The sequence below is a fragment of the Pituophis catenifer genome, unplaced genomic scaffold (genome assembly GCF_029215685.1).
Source record: "Pituophis catenifer annectens isolate HBS135680 unplaced genomic scaffold, rPitCat1.0.hap2 SCAF_2, whole genome shotgun sequence".
In the NCBI taxonomy this organism is placed as follows: Eukaryota; Metazoa; Chordata; class Lepidosauria; order Squamata; family Colubridae; genus Pituophis; species Pituophis catenifer.
Window position 1 is genome coordinate 92140782 of NW_027256882.1, and position 13272 is coordinate 92154053.

A 13272-nucleotide genomic window follows, 5' to 3' on the forward strand; every position below is an offset into this window, starting at 1 on the left:
TTGTCTTATCTCTGTAGTCAGTGATATATAAAATGCTTCAAATTCAAAATATGTTGATTATAAAATGTCCTGTTTTCAAGTTCAGAACACCCCATTTTAAGTCTGAAATAACTGGCCTGATCATTCTGGAAATATTGTGAACTCAAAATAGCCCCTTTTAAAGTTGTAGAACTTCAAACAGTTATTTCAAATTTGAAACACAGAGTAGTCAGAACAGCACTGGAACATTTTTCTTAAGATCAGGAGAAAAAAAAAACTTTTTGAGTGTTCAAAATATGGTATTTCAAATGTAAACTATTTTGGTTTTGAAACTTTTACAGACAGTAAGCATCCTTCCTTACTACCTGATAGTTGGTAGTAAGTGATACCTGAGCAACATTAAATGAGACATATTCCATGTACTATTTTGAGCTAAAGGCTTGGCTAAAATATTATGGACCTGAGGAACAAGATGGAAGAGTTTTGATGCCTTAGATGGAAGATGCCTTAGAAGATTGTATTCAAAAGGCTGGTTTATTTCTATATGTGTAGTGTCACTTTCTGTTTCTATATGATTTCAAGGGTCATGATTTTTTTTTTCTTCCAAAGAAAACATCAAGCATCTTTCTCTCACGCACACATAGTCTGTCTCAACTCCTGACTGTTCCTTTAAAAATATACAGCAAATGGTGGGCAAAAAGTGCCTGAACTTCTTCCTGAGGTGATTTCTTTGTTATGAGAAAGAAGCCCCATTGTTTTCTGTGTTTTCTACTTCCTGGTGTTTGAAGAACCATATTTATTTATTTATAGCCTCAATAAGATAAGGGTTGATGCAATATCCACTAAAATTAGTAATTGCTAGGTCAAGTTCACAGGGCTTATCTGTGTTATAAAGAGAATGCCATTCCTTCAGTAAGTTCATCTCTAGTTCAGAAGGTCAAAGGAGATGCTTTGCATGTTTGGGGAGTATTCAGTAGATCAAGCATACAAAGCCAGCTGCTTTGTAGAAGTTTACATGCATATTGATTTTTACAGTGTTTACCAATTACTCTCATGGACATCCTCAGTGAACTTCATTCTCAGTGAAGCTCTGTTTTTTTTTCAACGTAACAGTAGCTTTAATCAGTATAGGACTCATAGAATCAAATGACAATTCACATAGATGTGATAAAATGCACATTTTCTTAGCAACCTCAGGGGTGGGAGTCTACCGGTTCAGACCAATTCGGGCGAACCAGCTCCAACGCTCAGCTGGGAGCGAACTGGTTCGCTCCGACGATCAGGTTGGCCTGCCTACCCGCCCTTACACTTTACTATCTTTATCTTCTCAGCTGATTGGTGCGGCAGAGCAGATTGCCACGCCTCAGCTGTGTTACTCTCAAGTGGTAACGCAGAAAGTTAGCGTTTGTAAAACTGTGCACGCGTTCACAGTGCGCATTAGGTGCACATGTGCACAATCACCAAACCGGTTGTTAAACCAGCACCCCACCACTGAGCAACCTATTTGGGTGCAACCCAATTTAATGATCAGGAATAAAACCTAAACATTTTTTTCTCCCAGTAAGTTTGTTTGAGAAGCTTAATCATCCTGAATTAATTTTACAGTAATCCTAATGTTAGTTATGACCATTTCTTCGTCATATGTAAGGTAAACTATTTCTTCTTTGGGATTTCTAGCAATATCCTTGATCTAGCATCCTTTGCACAAATATTGGTAAATATCTACTACTGGCTTAGGCTGTTGGTTGGTTGGTTGGTTGGTTGGTTTGTTTGTTTATTAAATTTATATGCCTCCCATGATCTCACAAATAAGGTGACTGATTTAGGTGAGTCAACCATGAATGTCTTTCTAGTCAAACTAATAGTGGTTCATTGAGTTATTTATGAAATGGGACTCAGATTTAGTAATTTCATAGGACATCCCTGTAGAGCACCAATGTTGCCTGTTTAAAGTCAAAATCAAAAGATATATAGTGTGGGTTTTTTAGATGAAATATGAGCAATGCATAATTTATAGAACCCTGGAAGTGGACAGTAAAAAAAAACATTGTTCTTCTTATGATAATGTCATTTAGTAAAGTATGCCGGAAAATCTTGTCTTTTTTCTTCCTTAGCAAACAATGGGGTTTACAGACTGTATTACATTATAGATACTTGGGCAATGGCATACTGTAATCTTGGTGTAATCTTCATTTGTAAAATCTTGGTAGCTTGGTGATTGTTCATTTGTAAAATCACCATCTGAAGTAATAGGTTTTGTATTCTTTATTTATTTATGTTTATCCCACCTTGTTATTTTTAATAATTCAAGGCAGCAAACATACCTAATATTCCTTCCTCTTTCTGTTTTCCTCACAATAAGAACCCTTTGAGGTGGGTTGGATTGAGAGATTGTCCAAAGTCACCCAAATGACTTTCATGCCTAAAGCGGGACTAGAACTCACAGTCTCCTGACTTCTAGGCCAATACCTTGACCACTATTGTAACTGAAGCCTCATGGTTAGGATTCACAGATGGTTCACACTCTATACATACATCACAAATTAATTCATTTTAATTATCAGTGAAATACTTGTGCTATTTTATTTATTTGTTGAATTTGTACAGCTGCCCATCTCAAAAACAAATAACTCTGAGCACCAAACAATTTTGATACCTATTAATTATATATTTATATATTAATTTATTAATTTATATATTAAATCAATATTTGATACAATACAAAAGGACAATTAATAGACCTTCAACAATATTAATTAGAACTAAAACAAAATTCCCTGATGTTTTATTAATAAAAAACCAAATATTTTAGTTCCTTAACTGTAACATCTTCTGCCTACAGTATGGAAACCTAGACTGCCTTCCCAGGACACAAAAAATGCATGTATTCTATCATTACTGTAGTAATCATGTCTGAAATATACATGGCATTTGGCCCTGGCTCACAGAGCTTACCAAGTAATTTATTCAGCTTGTTCACAATCACTGCCAGCTGTTTGCACTTATTTATTTGAGGATAACAAATAATGAAAATATTGTCAACAACTTTCTGATCTCTCCACTTGATATCTATTAGGTATCTGAGTACAATAAAATTAAAATACAACTTGATACAATGAATGATTGTCTATTTATCTGTTTTCTGCCTGCCTATCTGTCTATCTAATCTTTGGCCTTTTCCTCTACCCCCTTACCCTAAGGTTTTTAACAAATGCTTGAAAGAAAATGCAATTAAGATTAAATGCAATGATAATTATCAAAATTCTAGCCTTTCTTTGGGTTGATATCAGATATGCTCCTGATACTCCTAAAGAAATTTAATTCATCCGTTTATATAACTGTTTGAGACATCTGCTTAGAGAAATTAGCTTCCGCCAGATTTTTAGGGCTGCATGTTCAAAAATTAATCACATCTTTCTCTTGCTGATAATAAGAAAGAAAGTTGATGAAGTGCTTTAACAACATAAGGCAGGGAGCACTCCAGTAAAATAGGTCTGCTTCAGCTGAAGCCTCTCAGTGCAATAAAATACTATTAAGTTCTTTGAACACAGAGTTATAAAACATAATTGTTATACATTTGGCATTTTATGTTTCCCTAGAAATTAGCACTTGGTATCTAGATGTAAGCTGTGCTTTTTCTTTTCATTTCAATTGGGTCTGAAGTGGACTTTTACTATAATGAGAATGCCCCTTCCAGAGACTTTTTAAAAATTATTCCTATGATAAAATGTAAGTGAGTGTACTCATTTGTAAGGGTTATAGGAGAAGAGGGATTTTTATCATTTTAATATAACATTCCCTCTCCCCTCTGCTTTTTTTAGCTTTTCCCAGCCTAGGAAAGAATAGAACAAAATACTTACAGAAATCAGAAGCATCATCTTTTTCTTTTACTGTAAATCCCATTAAGAGCCAGTAGTTAAATAACTCCAACAACTTTATTCTCTTTGGAGAGTTTTATTTTTCTTCTGAAGGATTTTTTTTTTTAAATATAGCCTATATTCTATATTCTTGTAAGATTAAGCACAATCTTAGGGGGCATATACCAAGTGTTGGTAAGTACTATATGACAATTTTTAACCTCAGCTGATTATAACTTTTCATATGTAATATATCTGACTGCAGGCCACATAAACTTCATAGTCAGAATCTTCTATTTGATTTGATTGCTTATTTGTACCCTATGACTATCATTAAGTGTTGTACCTTATGATTCTTGACAAATGTATCTTTTCCTTTTATGTACACTGAGCGCATATACACCAGAGACAAATTCCTTGTGTATCCAATCACACTTGGCCAATGAAGAATTCTAATCTAATCTAATCCTTTTGCATCTCTTTGACATGTGCTTGGGAAAGCCACGGAAAGTATCATTAGAAAGAATAAAAAGTCCTTGGGTTTCTACCAGATCATATTATTACATGTTTTGTAGAAAGATTCCCATGATCCAAATAACAGACAATTTACATTTGAAGATAATATATTTTTTAAAAGCTGATTTACCTGCTTTGATTGGAACCACAAGGAAATTTGCTATGTAAACAAATTCTCTCAAATTCAATTCGGTGACCAAGAATCTTAAACTTTGTCCATCAACTAAAACTCTGTTCTAGTTGGCCAGTTGCCTTTTCCATGTTGGTTTAGACATAGTAAATATGATTAACATGTAGCAGAACTCTATTTTCCTACTCTATCTTATGTTTCATAGACAGTTTTCAAGAAAGGAATGCCAAACTATACCTAGGGAAATACATTGAAAAAGCAGGAATTTACACTGCATTGTATTTTTCCTTACAATAGCAACTAGGTGAATTGCTTGGTTTATTTTTTTTCCCCTTCCTTGCTAATCAGGGCACTGCTTTTTTTTTATTGATTTGTAATATATTAATGGCTTGATGCCTGCAAGCACTTACCCTTTACGATTTAAAAATTGCTATTTTATATATGCTTACCATATTTTCTTTATCAGTTTGGCTCAGTGTGTAGAACAGGTGACAAGGTCATTCAGTGAGCGTTTATGTTAGTGCCTAAGGCATAGACTGTAATCTTTGGTCAGGAGGAAGATTAAGCTAGTTTAGCATTGTTTACACTAAGAGCAATTTTTCAGTAACTGAGGTCTTTACCATCACCAAGTGCATGTTATTTTAAATTAGACACACCAACTTTTACCTGCTGGAGACTACACTTCAGGATTCTGAATTTCATTATCCACAAGATTCCATGAGACATAAGTTTTATTTAAAAGTTTAGATGGACTTGTAGAGTTTGGGAGGGTAGACAAGGTGATAGTGCAGACAATGAGATAAAAGGGTAAGCTTGGTAAGACATCTTGAAGAGTTAAATCATAAAAATAGATATGAAGGTATGAGCAAGCTCTGCCTTTCTAAACTAACTAAAGTCATAACATTTGGGGAGGGGGGGTTGAGTCTTTTTATGTTGTTAATTACCATTTAACAGAAATTAGAGTACATGTGCACACATAGATATGCATACACAGAGTGTGAATGTTGGATTGATATGTTGATTCTTCATCATTTAGTGTCAGGAGTATTTTGTGTTATTTCATACTACCTGTACATGAGGGTTATTTTTACACCAAAAATAGCAGCAACGATTCTATCCAGATAGGAGTGTCAGAAAAGTGCAAGTAATTTTTAAACCTAAGAAAGAAAGAGATTATTATATATATTTTGGGTGACCAGATGGATAAGCAAGTGCCAGATGTTAATAGAATAATATAGCATATGTTTTACATGGAAAAATACCCTGGCATATGTAGTAAGATCCTAATATAAAGGGGTATGTGTCACTATAATAACTAAAACCTTATAGATATTTTATCATATTTTGTCTAACTTAATCTCACATGGATGAGATTCTTCAAATCAATTTGAAATCTTTAAATCTTTAAATCTGTAAATTTAAATTTGTATTAGAATATAATGTGGTGTGTTGTGGTGGCATGTGTATGTTATGTATCTGCCCTCAGTGTGGAAAGGATTGCCACTCTCGAATTGGCCTTTTTAGTCACACTAGATGCTGTTTTAGGACCTCTTTCCAGAGCATGATACCATAGTCTCTTGAGACTGAAGGATGCCAATGATGTGGTAGCATCAATGAAATAAGAAACTAGAAGTCAGAATTGATCAGCTGCAAATGGCATATGAAAAATATAAATGAAATTGTTGTCATTAAGCACTTCTATGAAAGATGAATGATTTCTTGGTTAATTTTGTCACAATACAATGCTAATAGAGTTTTAAAAATATCCTATCACTCTTGGGGCTTAAGTAATTGATAAGCTTCATATCTTGTGGACAGTTATTGACTGAAAATATATTGCCTGCAACAAACAATTCTTTGAAGGTGGCTTGTTGTTAACATTAATCACTTGTTATAAAAAAAATCAGTATTTACCTGCAATGTTCTTTTTGCCCATATCTTAATTGATTTAATTGTGAACATAATGATTGAGCCAAGAAAGCCTTGAACAGTTATATAAGATATTATGCAATCATATTAAAAGCAAGTGACATGCATTGATGAATTATCATTGGTACTATCCATATTGAATGTTGTGATAGAAACCCTAAGTAAATGTGTTGTTTTACTCCAACTTCCAAACATATTATTTCTATAGACACATCACTTTGCTTCAGAGTTGTATCTCTTATAATAAAATATCAATCCAAGTTCATTTTTATATTTGATTTTTTGTGTTGTTTCAGAATGGAAAGATTGACTGAGTAAAAAAAGTTAAAGCATTGGTATATCTGAGTACATAACAAAATGAATGGGGGAATAAGATCACTTTCAATTCAGTAATTATCCTGCCTAATTAGTACTGGATTTCTTTCTCATCTTGCTTTCCTTTTCGAAGAGAGCCAGCTATTTTTCTAGCCTATATTCAACAAGCTAAATGCAAGAAACATTTTTGATATTTCTTTGGATCAAACTTCATTTTGTGTGCAGTGTATACATACACACACACATACATATACATATGGATATACATATGTATGTATGAATGTATACATACACACACACATGTGTGTGTAGATTAACAAATTCAGAAATTAAATACTAGCTTTAATAGAATTATATTGTTTCAAAAATGCACAAGATAAGATATTCCAATTAAAACACTTCACACAATTGTTATTCAGTTCTTTTACATGAATTTTACAAGTTCTTTAACAGAATTTGAAATAATTGAAATTCAAACATAGATAAATCAATCAGCATTATTATGATGTAATAACCTATGTAATTTATAAGTTGTTCTTTCCTGTCCTAAGAAAGCTTACAAAAAAAAAACACCACATGCATATATCCAAATGATAGAAGTCTTGATCCGTTAGATAGTTTTTTTTCCTCCTTATGCCATCACTATTTCTTGCTGATTTTACAAAACTAGTATGAATTAGTCTGTAATAAAAGTTGCACAATATCAGTTAATAATCATCAAACCACAGATTTTCTTTTTGTGGAGTTCTCCGTACTGATCTCTCTGAATTGAGAAAGAATCTCCTCCTTCAGTAATGCTTAAAAGTTAAGTGTAGGTCAGTGCACTTTAATACATTCCCTTTTTAAATCCTTCAACAAAAAGCTTGAACTTCTTTTTTTCTCTTCCAACTTAACCAGAAATAGCTCCTATTAAATTCTGAGCTTCAACATAAACCAGTAATCATTCTCAAGAACAATTCTAGTCAATACATTCTGAAGCATTGACCTTCCTTTTTCTTTAGAATAAGTTTGTCTTGCAGATGGCTGATTGACTGAAGACTTTTCTTACAGCCAGAATTCCTTTTTCTCCTAAATCGTAGGGATTAAAGTGAACATACAGCACATGCTTTCTGACCTCTAAGCTTTCTAGTTACAGACCACTAACAGCCATAAACCACAGATTTTTTTTGCTTTAAAAAAAAAGCTAAGTCAATCATATGATTTATCATCTTTGACTAATTTTGTAGGGGTTTTAATCTTGACAAACTTTAGTCCATCCATGATGACATCAAAGAAACAAATATAGAATAAAGGGATGATGCTCCTATTTTTCCAGATACTCTCTTAAAATATTAGCTGTCTGATTCTTAAATGAGTTGTTTTAGTCCTAAAAAGAATAGTTGCAACTCTTTGCCTAGTTATTATCTTCAGTGTTAATATTTAATACTCAGTGAGTATGTCTAGAATGGGTCTGATAAGTTATCAGAAGGAAAAGGACATGGGCTAGGGGCATGAAAAAGAATATGCATTCTTGATATTATTAATGCACATGGAAATGTTGTAACCTGTTAATCCAAAAACAAATATTAAATGTTGGTGCGTGAGTGTATTTACAGTGCTCTAGTGTCTATTTAAAGACACACTTTTAGCAGCACAATATTGCTTTCAAAGGCTTAGATTTTTTTTTTAAATATCAGCTATCTTCTTACAATAACATTCAGAAGGTTAATCAGTACATTGTAATATTCCATATACTTTTAAGTACAATATACAATCTACAGTAAATAGCCAGCCATAATCTTGAACATGCTTTAGCCCTTTAAATTGTTAAAGCTGCAGTGCCCTTTCAATCTACTTACATAATGTCATAAAATATACATTTCAAGGTAAATGAAGTCAGCTACTTCAATTTAGTCTTTCAAACTGGTAGTAAATGAGAGGTTAACACTATGGTGCCAAACCCATTATTGAGTAAATTTAGCACCTTGGACAGCTCTGTAAAATCTTTATTGCTTTCCTGACCTGCTCGTCATGTTCTGTCTATGTGTTCAGTGGCTCTCAGCTCTGATTGAAAGGCAATATATTAGATCCCGAATACAAACACGCTCGGAGCTGGTTCACTGTGAACGTAATGACATGGAGGTGAGAACAATTTTCTGGTCACTGCAATTCAACCACCTTGCCAGTGCTGTTGCAGGATCAGTACTTTCTAGAAGACTTTTACGCATCGCATTGTATTTGAAGTCAGGACTGTGCTCATAAATGGGTTGAAACCTAAAATGTTTTAAATTACCTTGGTCGCTCTGTAAAATGTTCTATGTTAACATATAATAGAACAGAAAAGCTAGCATTTTTATGTAAAAGCTTAAAAATTAGCTGACAAGATTTTTTCCATAATTGTTTTGCAACTTCTGACAAAGCTACATGAAAGAAAAGTGCTATTATGAGGCAATTTTGTTAAGAAAACATGAAATGTATAGGCAATTCCTTGTTATAAAAAGAAATGGAACCTAAACATTGACAATATGTAAATTGTAGTGATGCTTATTCAATATATTCCAGTGAGAAACTATGAGATAGTGTCTGCAATTAGAATTATTTTATTGTGATCTTACCGACTATTAAGAAACTATCTGTGAAAGAATGGAAGTTTAGATTTCATGTAGTTACATTAAGACAGTCCCAAAACTATATTTTCATGTGGAAATTCCATTGGCGAAATTAAACTGCTCCAAAGTTAATATCTGATTTATTTTGTGCATATCGATGCTCAGACTTAATGCAAAATATATTTTTTATTATTAATATGGGCCAAGGTATAAGACATATTTCTCACAACAATAAGAGAGACTTGCCATTTTATAATAATGTTATGCAACAGCTGATGATATCACCTGGGATAGCATTACATTTCCAAAATTATCTTGTCTGGACAAGATGTTTTAATTTACTAGGAACTGGAAAAGTCAAATGTGACAAGCTGTTTTTCCCTTCTATTCTAGATTTTTAATCTTTTACAAGGCAGGCTGAGCTCACTGATTTTCTAAGTAGCTTGGCTGAACCAGCATGGCCTGATTCCATATGGGTATCATGCTCATACAATTCATACGCTTGTAAATTATTCAGTACTTTGGTCAGGATGCATAGAGAGGACAAAGACAAGAGCTAGTGATCTCTTCAGAAATAAATAGTTTCAAATGTATTGATTCAAAACCCATCAATTATATAATGCAGCTGGCTGCAAGCATTAAAAAAACCTGAAATGTGCATTATGAAAGGGAGAGTGTGCTGTGGTTCTAAGGAATGATAAATGTGTATGGGGGTTCAAAACATACTTATAATCTCATTTTTAAATTTAGGACATCATGTATATCACAAGTACCTACTGCAATATGCCAACTCTTTTAGCATATATTGTAGAGAATTTTAAATTGAAAAATGCTAATATGCATCTAAAAGCTTGTCATCTGAAGAGTTGTTCAAGGATTTTGAAGAGGTTATGGTGACAGCAAAATGAATGCAATTATATCTCTCTCTTCTGATAAGAGACTATAGTATATGAAAATTGAGCATTACTACTTCTTTTAGTTAGAAAATCTAACTAGTGTATAAAACATTCCTAGTTAAGCTTCTCAGCTTAACTCAAAAGTCAGTTCTTATAAAAAAATGCATCTAGCTTCAGAAAGCATTTGCAAAAATGTATTACAATTCAGCTTTTATGCTGTCATGCCTACAAAGATCAATTATTTTTAGTAGAAGTTACTAAGATTTCAATACGTACAGGGGGAACCAAATGTATGTTATTGTTTCTGTGATGTAGAAAGATACTTGCAATTTACAAATACACTTTATTGACTCTTGTTCTCGAAGTTTTACGTGCTAAAAATACAAAGAGAGCATTGTGCTATGCAGATGTCGGTCTCAGGACCATGAGGGTATAAGCTGGAGCAGGGAAATGAAGAGATGTACGTAATACAAATGAGTTTAGGAACACAACAAGGATAAATAAATAAGCAGATGGAGAAGTGAGCAACCATGGAAATTAAAGTTAGGCTTATGCTTAAAATTTGGACACTCCACCCACATCCCTCCAGATTCCCTGAAGAATAACATTGATATCTTGTTCTCAGTTGCTGCTTGTGTTCAAAACCTTTCTTTCCTTTTTGAATACCAGGCTATGGCACCCAACTATGGGAAAAAGATGAAGCATAGAACTTAGTATTGTTATCAGATCACCAACAGCATTCCAGAGATAGCTTAACAATATGGTTGATCTGATAAGGACACATTTCTATTATATAAATTAAGAGCCCAATAAACAGCATGAAAGAAATCTGTAACATGCTCTGGGTGACATTGATTGCAATTGAACAAAGAAATGTAGGTCTTATTCGGCAATAAACCTGCAAGCAGCTTCTGTGCAGTTGGTAGACAATTGAGTGACAGATTTTATTTTGCAGCTCAAGCAGGTTTTACCTTTTAACTTTTGTGTGAATTGGATGAATTCATGATTTAGCAACATTCTGAGTTGACTAGGCACTGTTGAAATGTAAGACTGAAAACAAGGCTGTGACTGAAAACAAAATTGAAGACACAATGTTAGAACTGTGTTTGCTACACATGAATATGGATAAAATTCTCCTTTTCTTTCCAATAGGAAGTAATACTCAAGAGGGCAGCAGATCTGGTGGAAGCACTCTATGGAATGCCACATAACAATCAGGTAAATGCAACCTTGGTTAAATAGCGTTCCGCTTGGTGTTCTGAAATCTGTGCAGAGTCATCTTGCACGGACAAATAAAAATAAAATTGCAAATTGATGAAAAGTAACAGTAATAGCAATAGCATTTAGACTTATATACTGCTTCACAGTGCTTTACAGCCCTCTCTAAGTAGTTTACAGAATCAGCATATTGCCCCCAACAATTTGGGTCCTCATCCAACCTCAGAGGATGGAAGGCTGAGTAAACCTTAAAGGTGCCATAATAGAAATCTAGGAAAACTTCCCATGTGAACCAAACTCATCTCAAAGTTTCTAACGGAAGTAGCATTTTAAATTTTGATTTTATTAGTTGCTTTGCTTTGCTAAAATAATGAAAATACTATTCTGTGTTATTTGTATTTTATAGTTTTAATGTGTTATGTTTTCAATAGAATTTAAATACACTAGTATGGTATTCAGCTGTTTAGTAGTTGCTTGTTCCCAGTAGTTAACTTAATATCAGTGTAAAATACAAATTTAGGCATTCTATTTAGAGCCTTATCTTAGTGTAATTTAAGAAGTACAGGTCTAACTAATTCTCAATAGGACAGGTCCTGATTTTATAGAACTCTTTTACAAGCTCCTTAAACTGAAGACAAAACAAAAAACAAAACTGAAGACAGATGTTTAACACTGGAATCTTATGTGCCTTTCCAAAAATACATGCACTGAAGTAAATGATGGTAACACTCAGCTATCTGATATCAAAATATGGGGATTAATCTCCCCATTTACAGCCCTTTGTGAAGCTCTACTTTTTTGTGTCTTTTGCTTTCTGGAAGATAGATAGCTGTTCACTGCAAATTGGAACTGGACTAAAGGTTTTCCCAACACTTATATCTATTTGTTCTTTCTAAGAACAAATCAATACGTCTTTACATGTAATATTTTACATATAAACATCTTCAACCTTATAACTTTGTCTCCATTTTATAGAATACAAGTAGTCCTCGATTTACAACCATTCATTCAGTGACGTTCAAAGTTACTACAGCAGTGAACAAAGTGACTAACAACCGGTCCTTGCACTTATGACCGTTGCAGCATCTCCGCAGTCACATGATCAAAATTTGGGCACAGTGCAGCCAGCATGTATTTACAATGATTGCTATTTGCGATCTCCCCACCAGCTTCTGACAAGGAACGTGAATGAGGGAAGCCGGATTCTCTAGATGACTGCATGATTCACTTAATGACTGCAGTGATTTGCTAAACGACTGTGGGAAATAAAGGTTGTAAAATCAGGCGTGAATCACTTAGCAATTACCTTGTGTAGCACAGGGAATTCTGGTCCCAGTTGTGGTTATTAGTCAAGGACTACCTGTAACAGCAAAGAATTGGTTCATCATGATATCAGTTACTATTGTTCATTACTCCCTTTGAACAAATGAAATCATAATCATCTGATTCATAGCTCAATTTTCCATTGCTCTGAATGGATGAATTGATTTAGAGCTTCCAGATTAATAGCTGCAAAAAAGAAAAAAAAGAAAAAAAAACAACAACCACTTGATAGTAGGAAGAAAGCAGAAAATACATTTTGCTGACATAGTGGCTACCTGGATTTTGGAAACCCGAATCTGAATTTCCTAGTAAGTTTTGTACAAGTAGTCTTTGACTTACAACAGTTCATTTAGTAACCATTCAAAGTTACAACGGTGCTGAAAAAAGGGACCGATGACCGGTTTTCACACTTACAATCTGTAATCATGTGATCAAAATTCAGATGCTTGGCAACTGGTTCATATTTATCACCGCTGCTGCATCCCAGGGTCACGTGATCCCCTTTCGAAATCTTCTGACAA

The 13272-nt window shown here is 33.8% G+C and overlaps 1 protein-coding gene across 14 annotated transcripts in view; it reads left to right on the plus strand.

Moving 5' to 3' along the window:
* The window catches only part of EBF1 (EBF transcription factor 1), a 364337-nt gene that overhangs the window by 339031 nt on the left and 12034 nt on the right, over positions 1–13272 (plus strand). For all 14 annotated transcript variants that reach the window (XM_070933822.1, XM_070933827.1, XM_070933830.1 and 11 more), the window contains one exon: positions 11363–11428. In XM_070933822.1, the coding sequence (XP_070789923.1) occupies positions 11363–11428 (66 nt within the window). The remainder of the gene's footprint in view (positions 1–11362; positions 11429–13272) is intronic.